The 17,395-nt window shown below is 32.9% G+C and overlaps 1 protein-coding gene across 2 annotated transcripts in view; it reads left to right on the top strand.

Annotated features, from left to right (window-relative positions):
• Window positions 1-17,395, top strand: part of LOC105454643 (serine protease nudel) — a 28,455-nt gene that overhangs the window by 8,320 nt on the left and 2,740 nt on the right. The window contains exons 7-22 of one of the 2 annotated variants that reach the window (XM_011697402.1): window positions 383-543; window positions 630-757; window positions 2,646-3,131; window positions 4,375-4,673; window positions 5,310-5,454; window positions 5,942-6,081; window positions 6,166-6,408; window positions 6,522-6,690; window positions 8,113-8,282; window positions 8,356-8,469; window positions 9,273-9,459; window positions 10,851-11,183; window positions 12,027-12,215; window positions 13,302-13,458; window positions 14,087-14,252; window positions 15,939-16,118. In XM_011697402.1, the coding sequence (XP_011695704.1) occupies window positions 383-543; window positions 630-757; window positions 2,646-3,131; window positions 4,375-4,673; window positions 5,310-5,454; window positions 5,942-6,081; window positions 6,166-6,408; window positions 6,522-6,690; window positions 8,113-8,282; window positions 8,356-8,469; window positions 9,273-9,459; window positions 10,851-11,183; window positions 12,027-12,215; window positions 13,302-13,458; window positions 14,087-14,252; window positions 15,939-16,118 (3,267 nt within the window). The remainder of the gene's footprint in view (window positions 1-382; window positions 544-629; window positions 758-2,645; window positions 3,132-4,374; window positions 4,674-5,309; window positions 5,455-5,941; window positions 6,082-6,165; window positions 6,409-6,521; window positions 6,691-8,112; window positions 8,283-8,355; window positions 8,470-9,272; window positions 9,460-10,850; window positions 11,184-12,026; window positions 12,216-13,301; window positions 13,459-14,086; window positions 14,253-15,938; window positions 16,119-17,395) is intronic. The other variant, XM_011697403.1, reaches the window with a different exon arrangement.

Genomic DNA, 17,395 nt, shown 5'->3' on the forward strand with positions numbered 1-17,395 from the left:
AAATAATTACAGTATTTCGTTATCCATTTTAACCTCAACATGGCACTAATGCTATCAATTTACCAAAACCTTTACTTCGTGGAAAAAGTTAGGCAGGTTATATGCTCGAAATGAAGGCAGAGCCAGATGTGCAATAAGAAATGAGTATATGTGAGTCGTTAGAATTAAGTATAGAAGCCTAAATAAAGATATATTGGTAACCGACAAATTTGTGTATATGTATGCGTGAGATATATTGATGTGGTAATAAACATGACACATCACTACACACTACTACATCAATATCGCACGCATACATACTCACAAATTGTCGGTAAAACAGCGGATTTTTAGAGTTTGATCTAGGGTTTAGCATCCTCTTAACTTCTAGTTTAATTTCTAGGCTGCCCAAAGGATCATTTCAGTTGCGACGACTGGGACAGGCGTGATAACAGCAACAATTGCGTTTCACTTTCGCAACGTTGCGACGGGATAATGCAATGTCCTAATGGAAAGGATGAGGTCGACTGCAATACGCTTCTAGAATACATAGGTCCAAACGATGTACGAACGAGAATATTTTGTACACATTTACTAATTATTGAAATTTATAAAACTTACAATTTCGATGCGTATCTTTTTGTTCGTAGATCTTTTCGGTTGGTTACACCCAAGGGTACCTGCACAAGAATGTACGAGGGCAATGGTATCCCGTTTGCTCGAAGTCATTTACTTGGGCAGAGGATGCCTGCGAATCGGAAATCGGTCGGCCGCTAACGTACGTCACGCAATTTTAATTTTTAATCACACGCATAACGTTCCAGCTAACGCAGATTATAACTGCAACATTGTAGCATTTCTACAATATAGCTTGAATGTTACAATATTGCTGCAATATTGCAGTTATCATCTATGTTCGCTGGGAAACGTATATACTCACAAAATCAACATAAGTTTGCCCAAAACAAATTTTGTCGAATCCTTGCTAGAAATTTTGACAAAAAGGCAAATTTTATTCTATCATATTCATCAATTAATCCTAGATATACATACTGTTTTTTTGACGACGTCGTATACACACTGGGAGGCCTCGAGGACCCCATATCCATATTTATTACTGTTCTAGTAAAAATTCTAGTAAAAATGGACATATTTCAATTAATTTTTTTTTCAATAGAGAATCGATCAAGAAACAAGCCCATAATGTTATGTTTAAAAGTCGATAAAATTAAGAAGCTCCGAGATATACAGGTTCAAAGAAAAAGGAAAGTTCAAAAAACGCGAAAAAATCTTGATTTAGCACCTAATTTCAAAAAATCATATCACTTTTGTTTATAGACCGATTTGAAAAATCCTTGAAAATTCTGAAAGGGCATACTTGAAATAGTGACAAAAAAATTTGGCGTTCCGATATTTTAATTTTTTAACAAAACTGCAAGCAGTCCCGGGGACCCCACGTTCACTTGAACTGTTCACTGCTCGGTTGTTGAGCGACATAATTGCCGCGCGTCAACACGTCTTTTGAGGAGATCCCAAACTTTATTTACGTCAATATCCCAAACCCCCTCCCCTTCCAATTTCAGAAATGTCAAATCGAGAAAGTTTCGCTGGGGTCTCGGGAACCCCAGTGTGTATATCTAAGGTTAATGATGTCAGCAAATTGGTGACAGATATAAAATAAAATCTGCTAACATAACATGAGAATAAATTATCGGCAAAATTCGTGCAAAGCTTACACGATCCGTGCACAATCTTACCAGCTAGATAGACAGCAACAATCGACCAAAGCTTCTTTTACTATGTGAGAGCAAATTTTCAAAGTGACCACTTTATTCACTTCTTAATGAAAATTTGCTCTCATATTGTGTCAGCAAGTTTGACAAAATACAAGTTTAGTACAAACCCAGTTGATACCAATTTACTGAATATTTTGATCGAATTTGCCAGGAATTTGTCAACAGACAACAAAATAATTACTAATATTTTGCTGACTGACAATGAGTATATAAATCATATATTAAAAATACATTAAAAATACATACATAAAAAATTATGAAATACTTGATAATAAAATTAATTAAATCCCTTAATTGAAAGTGTATATTTTGCAAATTAAAATTAATTAATATTCCAGTAAACGAGAATAAATTAAAATAGATTTTAAAAAATTTATTTCAACGTTCGCAAATGCGTACTTCTGAAAACCTAACTCCATTTCAATGCCCAATGCTTTTGTATTCATTTATAGGAATTGCATGAATCACATTTTCTATGCCATTCAATAAAAATAAAAAAAATTCAGCTTTAAAAAGTAAATCGTGAATATTGATTAATTCAAAATTTTAGACAGGAAATGCTGTTCTTTCAATCTACTTAAATTCAAAAAATGTTTTTCGTGAATGGACCATAAATGTTATTCATCTAAATCCAAAAAAAATTTTTTTGGATTTAGACGAACTGAAACAATGGATTTCCTAGTCACAATTAATATAATATAATAATATTATATTAATATTTATATTAAAAATACATATTTGTATTATGAAATAGAAATGCATTCATTTCCACGGAGGCCAATCGCGCATTTCAATCCACGAATTAAAAAATTTTAATCCATTTTAATCCTTTCCCGTTTACTGCGGGATTAAATTGATGCGTCTTTGCAGGACGATGCCGGAGATGCAAATCATGCGTGTGTCTGAGGAGGCCTATCAGGATCTTTACGTGATAGAATCTGGCACTGATGAGATCAAGTTGACGTCGTGTCCGGGTACAGCGGTGTACGTCAAATGTCCGCCGTTACCTTGCGGCACGAAAGCCCTACCGCGTCAGACTTTCTCCAACGCGACGAAGTACAAGTACATGACCAGAAGACACGCGGAGGAACAATCCGCCGTGGAGCTCGCGGAATTTAACAAGCTCTACCAGCAGACGCTGGGGCTGCTGAACGCGAGTCAATCGGTGTCCGGGACGAAGGTGCAGGAGCAGAACGACACCCTCGTTGGGTCGCAATCGCGAGTGGTCGGCGGCCGGGCGAGTCAGCCCACAGCTTGGCCCTTCCTGGTCGCGATTTACAAGAACGGCAATTTCCATTGCGGCGGTGTTATCCTCAGTGACGTTCACATAATCTCCGCAGGTCACTGCATGGACGGGTATGATTGATTTTTCAAAGACGACTCGCAAGTAAACCTGAGGAAACGTCAGATGCCGATTCTTCTCGAATTTTTTATATATAATTATGTTTTTTATGTAAAAATATGAAGAAATCTGTCATTATTTTTAAATTGTCCTTTTCCATTTTTTTTTAAATTGTTTTTCATTTTACGCAAACACAATTTTACACACAATTTTTAAATTGTTCTTTTTCATTTTTTTTAAATTGTTTTTCATTTTACGCAAACACACAATTTTACACACATTTAACATGTTTACCATGTTTAAAGCAGTTTATTTCTCAAGAATAAATTTACTCTCGATTCGTTAAAACGTGACACACATGCAGTGGAACACTAAAATAATATATAATTTTTTATTTTCTTTCTTATCGCAAATTAAGCAGTTTTGAAGGTATATTTTAGCCAACTATCTTTCGAGTTCTTCCATACAAGTGATTCTGTAAAGAAATTTGAAAAAAATGTATGAGGTGCAGGATTTTCGAAGTCTGACGTTTCCCGAGGTTTACTTGTCAATTATACAACGAATATATTACAAACAACAATAAATAATAATATTTTTCAAATGCAGAATACACGTTTTTTAATCTTAAAACATAGTATTTGAATCTAGAAGATCCATAAGAAATTTCGATCGCTTGCTTTGCGAAGAGGGAAAAAAAGATCGGGCTGGGTAGAGAGAAGGGGATAGAATTAAAGGTTTCCACTATCGATTGCAATGTTGACTAGTTTCAGATCAATTTTGTTTCAATTTTTTTTAGACCTTGATTTAATCGTAAAAATAATTTTTTGTTACGTAAATTATATTTTTTAAAAGAAATAACAATGCTTTTTTGAAAATGCAAAATTTTTGTTGAAGATATCGCTCTTTAGCTTTAAAACGTGCAAGGATTATAAAGCCTTTTAAAAGACTTTTGTTGCAAAAATATGATTTAATTTAAAAAATGAATATTTAAAAATTTTTTATTTTCACTTAATGATATTTCCTTAATTACTTCCTAATAGACCATTTTTTATTTGCTGTTCAGTCACATTTCTAAGACTGTGGAGACTTTCATTTAAAAAAAAATTTGTTAAAAATATTGATTGGAAGAAGTTATGACTTCTCAAAGTTGCATTGGGTTTCCCAGATCCATGCGCTGCGTTTTAGATTGGCGTCGGATGTGTTGTGTTTCTAGGGTTAAATCTATCGATTTAGAATGTGTCTGCTCTAATTTTTCAGATACCAGGAACATTATTACGAGATACAAGCCGGTACGCTCAGGCGATTTTCATTCTCACCGATGGCGCAGTGGAGACGGGCGAGATACGTGATTATTCATCCTGGCTACGTGAAACGGGACATGCAGAACGACTTCGCGGTGATTAAGTTGGACAGACCTCTCCTTTTCAATCGATGGGTCCGCCAGGTTTGCTTACCAACGTCAAACACCGCTGGTCCCGAATGGAAAGAGGGCCCGTTACCGCAGTCCATGTGCGTCGCTATCGGATGGGGTGCCGTAACAGAAGATGGACCAGAGCGTAAGCTAAATTTTTTTAGTCGTTAGAACAGTAATGAGAACAATCTACACGCAGCGATAACTTTGCGCATATAAAACAAAATTGTTCTTTAAAAAGATACAAATAACAAAAAAAGTATAAAATTTAAATAGAATTCCTAGTGTTCAAACTAAAAGAAAAGTAAAAAATAACTAATTCAGTGCTCAAACTAAAAAAAGTAAAAAAACGTAAGAGGTAATAAGATATAAATGTACTAAAAGCGCGACTTATTCTCGAAAAAAATCTTCATAATATGGCACATTTTTTAAGAACATTTTATTATAAATATATGAAGATTTTTGAAAAATATTTTAAACTTCTTCAGATTTTATCAATTTTCTTTGGAAATAATAAAATGAAAAATTTCAGAATATTTCAGAATTCACATTTATAAAGAATTCTAGAAAAAAAACTTTTTCAGCATTTCTGAGAAAGGTGTTTTAATTTGTGTAAGAAATTTTCTAAGAAGTTATAAAATTATTACATGAATATATTACAAGAATTTTGTAAAATTCTGAAATTTGTACAGAAATTCTGACGAATTATATAAAAAATTATTAAAAAATTTTATCAGAAATGTTCTGTGTTTTTTTATTTAAAAATACAATTTTATTTTAGCGGATCATTTGCGGGAAGTGAAAGTACCAATTTTACCATCGTGTAAACATTTGGTCGATCGGAACGAAGCTTCGATCTGCGCGGGATATCCTGAGGGTGGCCACGATGCATGTCAGGGCGACAGTGGTGGTCCCTTAATGTGCAGGTAATAATTAACAGTCTAAACATCACCGAGAAAAATGTGATTATTCCAACAAGAGGTACCTACATGTATAATGTAAAATAATAAATTCTGATCATATCAATCAGAATTCTTTTTATCATAATTGAATTTCTGTTTATCTCGACTAGATCATATGTTCAATAGATTTAACTTAAGAGCCAATTCTACTGTTTTTGACCAATTAAATGTACCGTTTAATTAAAATAACCAATTAAATGTACCATTTAATTAAAATAACCAATTAAATCGTCAACCGTGATCGATCAATTCTGCTTAATGATAAATTCCATTGGAATAATCGGCTGATCGGCATCAGATGCATTTAGGGCTAATTTCACCATTGATTAAGTTAATCTAAATGCATCTGATTTGTTATACCTTTTGTTGAATCTCATATTTCCAATTAATGCAGTCAGACATTTTCAGTGATCGAAAATTTCTACAACTATTACATACAATCTTCTTGCAGAAATCCGAATTTAGAGACACAGTGGTACGCGGCGGGCCTGATCAGCCACGGGGACGGATGCGGACGTCCGGACGAGCCCGGTGTTTACATGAAAATAAGTTACTACTTGGATTGGATTCTGCAGGCGTTCGAAACCTTAGGTGGGTCTGTTAAAAATTTGAAAATATGTTACGCCTTTTCTCCATTTAAACTTGTTCTTATTATTAGAAATATGTCTCTTGCAGATAATCACGCGACGTATGGAAATCAACCCTTGGATTCGTGTCCAGGATTCAGCTGTCACTCAAGCTCGGGAAAGTGCTTGCCGATACAGAGCCGTTGCAATGGCGTTGTGAATTGTTTAGACGCAGAAGATGAGATCGGATGCGGATTTTTAACGAACAACTATGCGAGTTACAGGAACTCCAATAATACATCTGCAAAACCGCAAACGGATGGAGTGTCCAGTGATACCACAGAAAAAAATAGTAAATCCAACTTTCTTATGATTTTCACGTCTCGGATTTTTATAATAAAATAATTGGAGATGAATTTACTCTGTCACAGAGCGAAATTTTTGATATGGAATTTTATGTTGCAGCAGTGAGCACGGAAGCAATTCCTATTTCTACTTCCCCCTACTTCTTCTATCAGACCGAGTCGCAGACTCGCGATAACGAAAATACCGATAATTCAGATACTGTGGATGTCTACGCGACAACGCCCGAAACGATAATGCCGAGCGTTAGATTGACGTTTACTTGCAGAAAGTGAGTATTTGCAAAATATTATAATCTGTTCACGGAAAGAAAACAATTTTGCTGGATCTAGATCTGGAAAATAATCTTTGTTCAATAATCAAAATGATTTTGTGGGAAAGCTGTCAAAATAATTGCTAGAATATCAAAACGTTTTATAGTAATGCTTATTACTTTTAACATTCCAACAAAATTTTTTGATGATTCAACAAGAATTAATTTTCAGGTCTGTATTCAGTAAAATTTTGAGAAACCTTTCAACAAAATCCTTCTTTCCGTAAATTGTATTAAAGATAAGAAATACAGTGATCCCCCTCGATTTACGCGAGATATTCGTTCCACATGGTTTTTTTTACGCGGTTGAGAACCTGGAGAACATGAAACCTGCAATGTGAGAGAAAGAAATAGTTGCAATTACCATAATTTAACTGTAATGCATAGTCGGTGCTATCTATTTGTTTAATAAGAATTAGAAATATAATTATTACTAACATTACAGTGATAACTACACTGAGAAAAAAAATTACTTAAAACAAAATAAATATGTTTCAGGTACCCCTCAAAGAAATAATTTTCTTGAAGCAAGTAAAATTTTTTTATTTTAAGTAAAAGTGTTTGCACTGAGAAAAAAAATTACTTAAAACAAAAAAATTTCACTTGCTTCAAGAAATTATTTTTTTGAGGGGTACCTGAAACATATTTATTTGTTTTAAGTTTTTTTTTTTCTCAGTGTATAAAAATGAAGATTTTTAAAAATAAATAATTATTTTACCATGCAATTATAGTCGAGAAATAGTTGTAATTATCATAATTCAACTGTATAGTCATTTTTGGTAATTATATATTTGTTTGATACACTGATAAATCTATAATGTCAAACCTTATTTAAGTCACCACTGCTCCTACTTAATAAATAGTTATTTTTAATTAAAACAATATAGTTATTTTTAAATAAATCGAATTTAACCAAAATTTGGATTAAATATGAACTGTTTTAAATTATTTAACTCCATTGTTTTAGTAAAAAAAGAACTATTTATTAAGTAAGAGTAGTGGCAACTTAAATAAGATTCAGTTTGACACTATAGATTTAACTATAGATTTAGTATAGAATCATAAATATAATTATTACTAACATTACAGCAGTAATAACTAAAAATGGAATTTTCTAAGAATAAACCATAATTATTGTATCAAACATTTTTCTCTCAGTGTGCCAGTAAAAATACATTAAAAAAATACGTGAGAGGAAAACTCTGTATGTATGTTATAAAAATATTTATTTTACACGGATTTATTTTGCGGAGAAACAATAAGAATGAAAGTAAACGATGGGAATACTCGCGTATAAACGGCGGGATTGTTAACCGCGCAAATTAAAATATTTAATAATGTAAATTAATACCTTTTAAATCGATGTTCCCATTTACACAGCCTGATTCAAACTATAACGATCAACAAAAGATGCGACAAGCACTTGGACTGCGAAGACGGCACCGACGAGGAGGACTGTACATGCAGGGATTATCTGTCGAATCTCCAATCCGTGGCGATTTGCGACGGACATTTGGACTGCGACGACGAAACGGACGAGAAAGATTGCGGTATTCATGCAGTCGTACGTTAAATTTTGCCGTTAGCTTTCTCGTCCATTCAACGAAACGGTTGTTTTTCCAGGTCTATGCAAGAACACCGAATTTTACTGCAGCAGGAGCGGCGGTTGCATCCCGATGACGAGGAGATGCGACGGGAATTTCGATTGCCCTCTACGGGAGGACGAAGTTGACTGCCGTAAGTGTTCGTGCTCTGCATAACGTTCGCCCTTAAGGGGTCTCACCTCTGTAGAAGTTTTAAAATGACACCTTAAGTTTGGGATTTTTTTGTGGATAAATGGATAACTTTATTTAAAATCTGCTTAGACAACATTATTGCACATATATAAGAAACCAAAAAAATATTTTTTTATTTTTCTTATGTCCAAAATAGCGGCGCACTGGCCTACACTTGCGGAATCCCTTTTTTTTTTATCGGTGTATAGGATTCTAGGCACACGATTTGACCTTGAACAAAACATAAAAAATTTTCATCATCTATACATATTAAAGACTGGAGACATACTTAGGGATTTTTTAAAATATTGATTTTTCTCAAAATGACAGCTATTTTACGAAAGACTTGTATTGATAAAAATACGAACTTTTCGTAAAAATAGCTGCCATTTCGAGAAAAATTAATATTTTAAAAAATCTCTACGTCTCTAGTCTTTAATATGTAGATAATGAAAATTCTTTGTGTTTTGTTCAAGAGCAAACCGTGTATCCGGAATTATGTACACAGATTTGAAAAAACAGAAAAAATGGATTCCGCAAGTAGGCCATTGCGCTGACATTTTGCGCATGCAAAAAAAAAATAAAAAAATATTTTTTATGTTTTTTATATACGTACAACAATGTCCTCTGAACAGCTTTTAAATGAAGTTATCTATTTACCCACAAAAAATCCCAAACTTAGGTATCATTTTAAGGCCTCAGGGGTGGTGAGACCCCTTAAAAAAATATTAACATCGATCGCCACACGTTTCTTCTTAATTTCAGTTACATTGACTGATGGGGAGTACGTAAATATGGATAGCGACGATCGGCCGATTTTGAACACAGAGGGTTTACTCAGTAGATACTACAACGGAACGTGGCACGTGGAATGTCCCCAGGCGGACATATTGGAGAACGGCACAGTAACGTCGACAATTGGTGGGAACTTGTGCAAATATCTTGGATTCCAGTACGTTTGACTCTCAATTCAACGATTCAATGAAAATCTAATATTCATTTACGTATACAATTTTTCCAAAATGTTAATTATTGCCATTCAGTAATATAACACTGCAATGGAAAACGGTATACACTCAAATAGTTTTTAAATTTTTATGTTAAAGTGATATTTAATATTTCTTTAATGTTAAAATAGTACAGTTTATTCTTAAGTGAATAAATAACTCTAATCTAATTTGAAAAATGCCAATAAGGAGCCGATACTGGATAATTTGTATAAATGTTATTTTTATAATTATATATAATTTACATTATCCATTTGATGTTCAGTGGCGGATACAAGGGAGGGGGCGGAGGGAGCGATCACCTCCCCCCTCCTGCCAGAGTTTTCCAAACAAATTTTGTATATTGCAAAAAGTCGATTTTAAATAAATTGACAAAAATAATTATTAGATTATTCGAGACTAAATTTTTACTTAATTTATTATAAATTTGATTAATACCTTTATATTTTCAACTTATGTATTCACTAAAAACGTTTCAATCAATTAATTTCGTTAAAAATAACATCAACGATAATAATAACTAAATACTGCTGATATTGGCATTTCTCCAGTTAGATTTGATTTAATAAATTTCGATTGAGCCTAATTTAATTTTTGAATAAATAACATAAAAATAATCTAATTTCAAAACGTATATTTTTACAAAAAGATAAATAAAAAATGATAAATAAAAAATGTACGTTAATGTCAAATTAACATTTCACGTAGAAATATATTTCACAAAAAATTTGTTTCCAACTTGTATTAAAGTGTTATATTTCTTGTTAATTTTTATATATAATATTTGTATTACTTTCTGACATATTCATCTTATGTTGAATTAACACAAAACTTTGTGTGGATTATTTGGGAAATGTATTAACAAATTTTCCAACTGTATACATGCGGTGTGACAATTAAGTTCCCGGACTGATTAGGTCATAAAAAAATACAAAAAAAATCAAGTGACATTTACATTGCTTTTATCAAAAATTCGGAAACAACAATTCCGCTCATGTTGACCCATCCGCCTTATATTTGCCTGATTTAGCGCAAGTAGATTTTTAATTTTCTAATTAAAAATTGAAAGATAAAATGTGTGGTCATTGCTCCAAATTAAATTCTGATGGCAAAACTGAAAGTGATTTGGGAAGAAGCGTTTTCTCGGGCTTTTGATTCATTGTATGAGCGATGTAAATGTTCGAAAACAGGCGGGGGACTGTATTTTAAGTGATGGCGTTAATAAATATTTTTTATCTTAAGTTGTGCCTTTTTTGTAGCCTCAGCTCGGGAACTCAATTAACACACCGTGTATTTCGATCAAAAGATATTAATGACAAAATATAATCGATTGCAGGAGTTTGCAGTCGTTTGACAAGATCGTCGTGAACGAAACGGAGCTGGAGACTCGGAGGTGGGACAGCGCGGCGGGTTACGTACTTTCGCCGGAGCACGTCGTTGCGGCGAGTGAGGGAAGCGGCGAGACGTGTACGACGCTACGGTTCCGCTGCAGACCGGTTCTGAGCAGCAGCGCCGACTCGCATCTGGTCGTCGATCCGAGAACCGGAAACCATACCTACCTGTGGCCGTGGCTCGCGGCCATCTTCGTCGACGGCCGTTACCACTGCTCGGCCTTACTCCTGGAGCCAGACTGGCTCCTGGCCAGCTCGAGTTGCACGGCAGCTATTCGGTGAGCGAATTCTTGCTTTCTTCAAGCTTCTTTCTTGTCTCAAAAATTACCTATATCCTACCCTTACGTAAAAGACGCACGGGCTAAGAATTGTAATTCATGTAGTTATTGTAATCCCTCACGAAAATATTACATTCGACGGACCACACGCGTGTAGTTATTGTAATACGAATATTACGGTGGCCAACTTATTACAGTAGACACATTACAAGGCATTAATATTTGTGTGTGGTTATTGTATATTATATAATATTTTCCTGTAGTTATTGTAGTATTTAGATCAGACGAATTACCCTAGCCGGTGCGTCTTTTTCGTAAGGGTATATATATATATATATATATATATGCGGAAAGAACAATTTTGCTGAATCCAGATCTGAAAATAATTTTTGTTCAGTAATCAAAATAATTTTGTGTGAAAGTCAAAATAATTGCTAAAATATCAAAACATCTTATGGCAGTACTTATCAGTTTTAATATTCCAAATTATTTTGATGGTTCAATAAAAAATTATTTTCCAATCTATTTTTAGTAAAATTTTTAAACCTTTCAACAAAATCGTTTTTTCCGTGCAATTCACTCACCTCTGTCAAGCCCAAATGTGTAAAATTTAATGAGCTGTCAGGTGAGCGAATCTGATTCTGTTCTCTTCAAGATTTCTCTTCATCTATAGAAAATAAAATGCGTATTTGATATACGTCTGTCAAATTGTGTAAAATTTAACGAACCGTTTAGTTATATTTTCTCGATCATTCCTCATCAGATTCTGTTGAGGAAAAAATCGACGGAAAATATTGACGAAGGAATTATGCGACAAATATAATAACGAAGAGTAAATTACAGATTGTCAGTGAACTACACGACAGCTCTGCTCGGTCAAAGCCGCTCGTTTCTCTACGTGGACGGACCTCATCAGCAAGTATCGGTCGTCGACGAGATCAGAGACGTGAAATTATCGGACGTCTCGTTGCTTCACTTGAAAACTGCGGTGAATTTTACTCGCTACGTGCAGCCGCTGTTCCTAGAGAAGAGGTGTGTACGCGCATTAATTATTTATCCGTTATTATATTCAGGGATTGGAAGTAACTCGTTACTTGTAACGCCGTTATCGTTACAGTTACTTTTTTTTGGTAACGATGTTATTCTATTTTTTCGGTAACTGTAACGGTAACGTCATAGTTACTTTTTTTCGATAACGGTAACGAATTATACAGTTACTTTTATTGTTACTTTTTGTATTTATGACAAAGTTTTCGTATGTATATTTATTCTTTAGTCTTTAGCTAGTATTCACATAGTTTATTCTTATTTTAAAGGGCTGTCTACAATACGTCATATGTCAGATCGTAAGCCGTAAATCGTAAAAATTGACCAGCAATGATCACAATTAAACGTAAGAAAAATATTCGACTACGATTGGTCAATTCTTAGTTAGTATAATATGAGTAGTGACTAACGGCTTATTGTAGAAAGCCCTTAAAACTGTTTTAATAATGTCTTAAAATATTAATATACTTCTGTGATTGATTTATGACATCTTAAGAATGTCATAAGTCAATCAATATCACAAATTAAATTGACAAGTAATTTAATAAGATATTTACGTTTATAAGCATCTTAAAATATTTTAAAAAATTTATTTTGAAAAATATCAGCTAAATTGCGTTTCAAGATTGAAAATTTAATTGGCGTGTAGTTTGTAGAATTGGATATGTATAATATATAAATTCACTTTGAAATATTAAGCACGAAGCTGGAAACTCTAGCTCATATCAAAAACGCTTTCTTTTTTTAAAATTGTATTTTTACATATCAGTCTAGTGTCATTGTTGTATTGCTTTTATTAATATTAAAACAAAAACTTGCATTTTAAATTATTTAGACTGATCTTGTTTTAACATTTAAAAAAGTAACGGAAAAGTAACGAATCGTTATTTTTTAAGGAACGGTAACGATAACGAGTTATTTTTAAAAATCAGTAACTAGTAACGGTAACTAGTTACTTTTTTAACTCGGTAACGAGTAACGATAACTAGTTATTTTTTAAAAATAACTTTCTATTTCCTGATTATATTATATATACTATATTAATTTTTTTGACTTAATGAATTTTCACAGAATATATCCACCGGCGAAAGACGATTTATGCGTGGCAATCGGCACAAACGACGAACACGTGACGCAATCGATCTTTCTTCAACCGATTCTCCAAAATTGCGACAAGTGCTATCGTTGTTTCGTCGAAGCTTTAGGATCGTTTAGCATCAAATGCCCGGTGAGTAGGTTATAGCTTCATAATAATTGAAATACAGTCGAAACTCGATAACTCGAACCTCTACAATTCAAAAATCTCTATAAGAAAATTTTGTTCATTTCCTTCCGCTTCACTACGGAAAATCTCTATAAATCGAAATAAAACCTATCTTAATTCGAATTTGTCAAATATTTAAATGTATTATTTTATCTTGAATTTAAAGTAGCCAGATCTCTACAAATCGAACTTCACCTCTATAAGTCGAACTTCTATTGCCGTTGCCTCTATAATTCGAAGTTGTAGCTATGTGTAATCATGAGTAATAGCCTTGTATTTGTTTTATGATAACATTTATTATATGTATGTAAAAATAATTCACTATCAAATGATTTTTTTTTCCTTTGAAAGCCATTACCTATAATCGGAAAATTATTAATTCTCGTACAAAGCCTTCGTATGTCGAATTTTCATATGTTAATCCTCTTTTATTCGAATTTCGATAAATCGAAAACTGTAACTCGAAGAGTTTAGCTCTTTCTTAATTGAGATTCAAATTATCGAGGTTCAACTGTATGATCATATATTTTCTTCTATTAATTGCACAAAATATACATTGCGGATTGACTTCATTTTTTATATGCCAATTCAGGTCAATGGAACTTCGTCGAATTGGAGCGGAACAGTGTTTTGTCGCGGCGAGAAAGGATGGTATCCCGCGGCTGTGTTTCAGGAAAACGGCGGCCTGTGCGGCTTCCGAACCGTGCGGAACTTGACGAGCATCGATTACATCCATGCCTATCTCACGCAAGCTTTGGGTAAGCTGTCACGCACACGCAGACGTGAAGACGCGTTCGCGCCATCAATTTTTAATCGTCCGATTAACTTTGACGTCGATTGTTGTACTTTTACGTGAAACAAAGCGATAATCAAACGCGATTTGATTCTTATACATTACGATATATCGTTTCTGCCGTGAAACGCATTATATATTGTATGACCCACGTGCTTTAACACAATTATGTCTTAATTACATCTTACTGTCTAATATAATATTAGTCTTCATCATAAGAAAAGAGAGTATGAAGTGAACAAGCTTGCTCAAGTGTTGTGATGCCGGTAAAATCCCGGTAAGCAAAAAACATTAGATGAACATTTTGTAATATTGCTTTTGTATGAATTTTATCACACAACGTTCTTATTTAAATATTTTATAAATTATTTAAAAATTTTATCTAATAATTATATTTTTGAATATTTGAAAAATGTTCTAACCATTTTATAAATGTTGCACTGATTGTAATATTAGCGCAACATCATTTGCAACAATATTTCACTTTCATGTCAATATTATTGAAACTTCTAGATAGGCATCAAAGTTTGTTCATAATAACATTATATACAATTGAGAACTAAGGGAAGGGGGAGGCAAATAGTGTCACTTTAAATTTCTCCTTTTTCCCGGGTCTATTTTATTACTACTCGTTAATAGAAAGACAATTCTCAAGCATCTAATCATCTTCTGAAAAAGCCATAAAAATCAAAAACCAATTATAGCTAGCGAAGAAGTTTAAAATTTTGCATTCGTGAAAATAAGGTAAAACCTGGATCTTATTTGATATTTGAAATTATATTTTCTTAATTGCTGAATCATTGAATGAGATCTAACTTATTTTATGTCATACGGTATCTTTATCCTCTATTTCGATATGATTTTTATGCTTGTATATTAATTTTATTTCTCTCAGTAAAGTTTTAAAGGAAAAAGTAGCTTCTGAGGCAAATAATGACAATTTTTAATTGAATAAATAATGACAATGTCAAAAAGCTTTTTCAATATTTGAATATGATTTTTCCAATTCATTTGGGATAATATGAGATTAGTTACAAGGCAAGATTCAGAATTAATGTGATTTTTAATAAGAAATACTAGCAAATAATGTTACTACTATTGTTTATCAATAAATAAAAATTTACATATGGCGGAGTATAGAAATTAATATAAATTACTTTATCTAATCAAAAGAAAGATCGATTAGGAAATTAAGAATTATGTATTTTGTAAATGTTCTATAGGATGTCACTATTTGCCCATAGGGTGGGACAAATAGTGACAAATGTAGGTTTCAGTTTTTATGAAAATTTAGCATGTGTACATGACTTACGGAAACTCTAATTAAGTTTTTTGTACATTTGAAAGTGAAAAGTACTCTTTTATTGAAAAATCATATCTTGTAAACTTGAAATTCGCTTGTAGGGGAGAGAGGAAAAAATCCATCACTTGCCCCCCTCCCCTTCTTTTCTTACTAAAATTGTATATTGTTGAAATGATATTTGGTTTACTGGGGTGTATATCGTACGCTTGCTATCTCAAATATATCTGTGCTATACATCGAGCGATAGTCGTTTAAATACACGGAGGTATAGATAAGCTTTGTAACAAGTATTTAACTATAGTCACTTATAGTAACGAAAGGATTAATTTTTTCAACATGGTGCTACAGAGGAAGCGCCGCAATCAACACCTGAAGTCACATGCGACGGTGTTCGATGCAATATCGGACAATGTATCCCTAAGAATCAAGTATGCGACGGTGTGGTAGATTGCCGAGACGGCGCCGACGAGGAGAGTGAAATGTGTCTACAAATGCAACAGATCAGAAGAACAAACGGATCCAACGACAGTAAGTAATTGTATTGAATAATTTACGGGGGGAAAAGAAGGAAATTAATTAAAAATTGTTATTTGTATTGGATTAACTTAAAATCTGGAATAATTTAAAAATCGAATGGAATTATTAATTATCGATAAAATTTAAATCGGGTAATCAGAGTACGCCGGGTGCACGGAAAGAACGCGGATTTTACTGGAAGCAGCAGAAAATAATTCTATTGGAAATTCAAACTGATTGCCAGAATATTAAAACGTTTTACAGCGATGCTCACCATTTATGAATTTCCAATAAAATTATATTTTGATGGTCTAACAAAATTATGAATAAAGAAGGCCAATATGCCAGTCATAGCAGGATCTTGGTGCTTCACATAGAAAAATCACATAGAAAAAAAAATATGTATAAGGATCATAATCCAAATAGCAAGGTGACGTTAAATGACGTTTCAATAACGTCTTATTGACGTTAGGGGCGTCATTAGGGCGTAATTAAAATGAAATGTCATTTGACGTCACCTTGCTAGTTGGGAGATCAGATGTCATTTCTAATCTTTCAGCTGCATTATTGGAAAATCGAGTAAAGAAATAAAAAAACTAAGGCAAACAAAAAGCCTTGATATAAAAATAAAAACGAGATAAAATTTCAATTTGCTTTCTAAAGTCAAAATAATCAAGAGTGCAACAGCATAAAATACTTTCGTAAATAATTCCGTAATAAAGTAAAATTTGCAGTCAATTAGTGGAATCGAACAACATTACCTACCACAGATTACAACAGTTCCCAGATAGCACACAGAGCCTAAAAGAATTAATTAGTATATTCAGTTTTATGTCATCAATTCTAAGTTCATTTTCAGATGCAAAAAGAATTCCGTTTAGAAAAAGAATTCTTTTTGCATCTGAACTCAAAATTAATGACATATAACTGAGTCCTTTCTTCATTCTCTGTGCTATCTAGGTTATTAATTATAAGATCTTAGCTTTTAATTATTAATTAAATTAATCTTAAGAAACTCAAACCAACTGTTAAAAGTTTTTGCAGTATTGCTTATCAATTGAGTTTTCAACATAACTATTTTGATGGTTCAACAAAATTATTTTTAGATCTGTATCTAAAGATAAATTTCCGGATCTTTCTACACACGGAAAGAACAATTTTACTGAATCCAGATCTGAAAATAATTTTTGTTCAATAATCAAAATAATTTTGTGCGAAAGTTAAAAGTTGATTACTAGAATATCAAAACGTTTTATAGCAATGCTTATAATTTTTAACTTTCCAGCAAA

This window comes from Wasmannia auropunctata, unplaced genomic scaffold (assembly GCF_000956235.1).
Source record: "Wasmannia auropunctata unplaced genomic scaffold, wasmannia.A_1.0 LD335979.1, whole genome shotgun sequence".
In the NCBI taxonomy this organism is placed as follows: domain Eukaryota; kingdom Metazoa; phylum Arthropoda; class Insecta; order Hymenoptera; family Formicidae; genus Wasmannia; species Wasmannia auropunctata.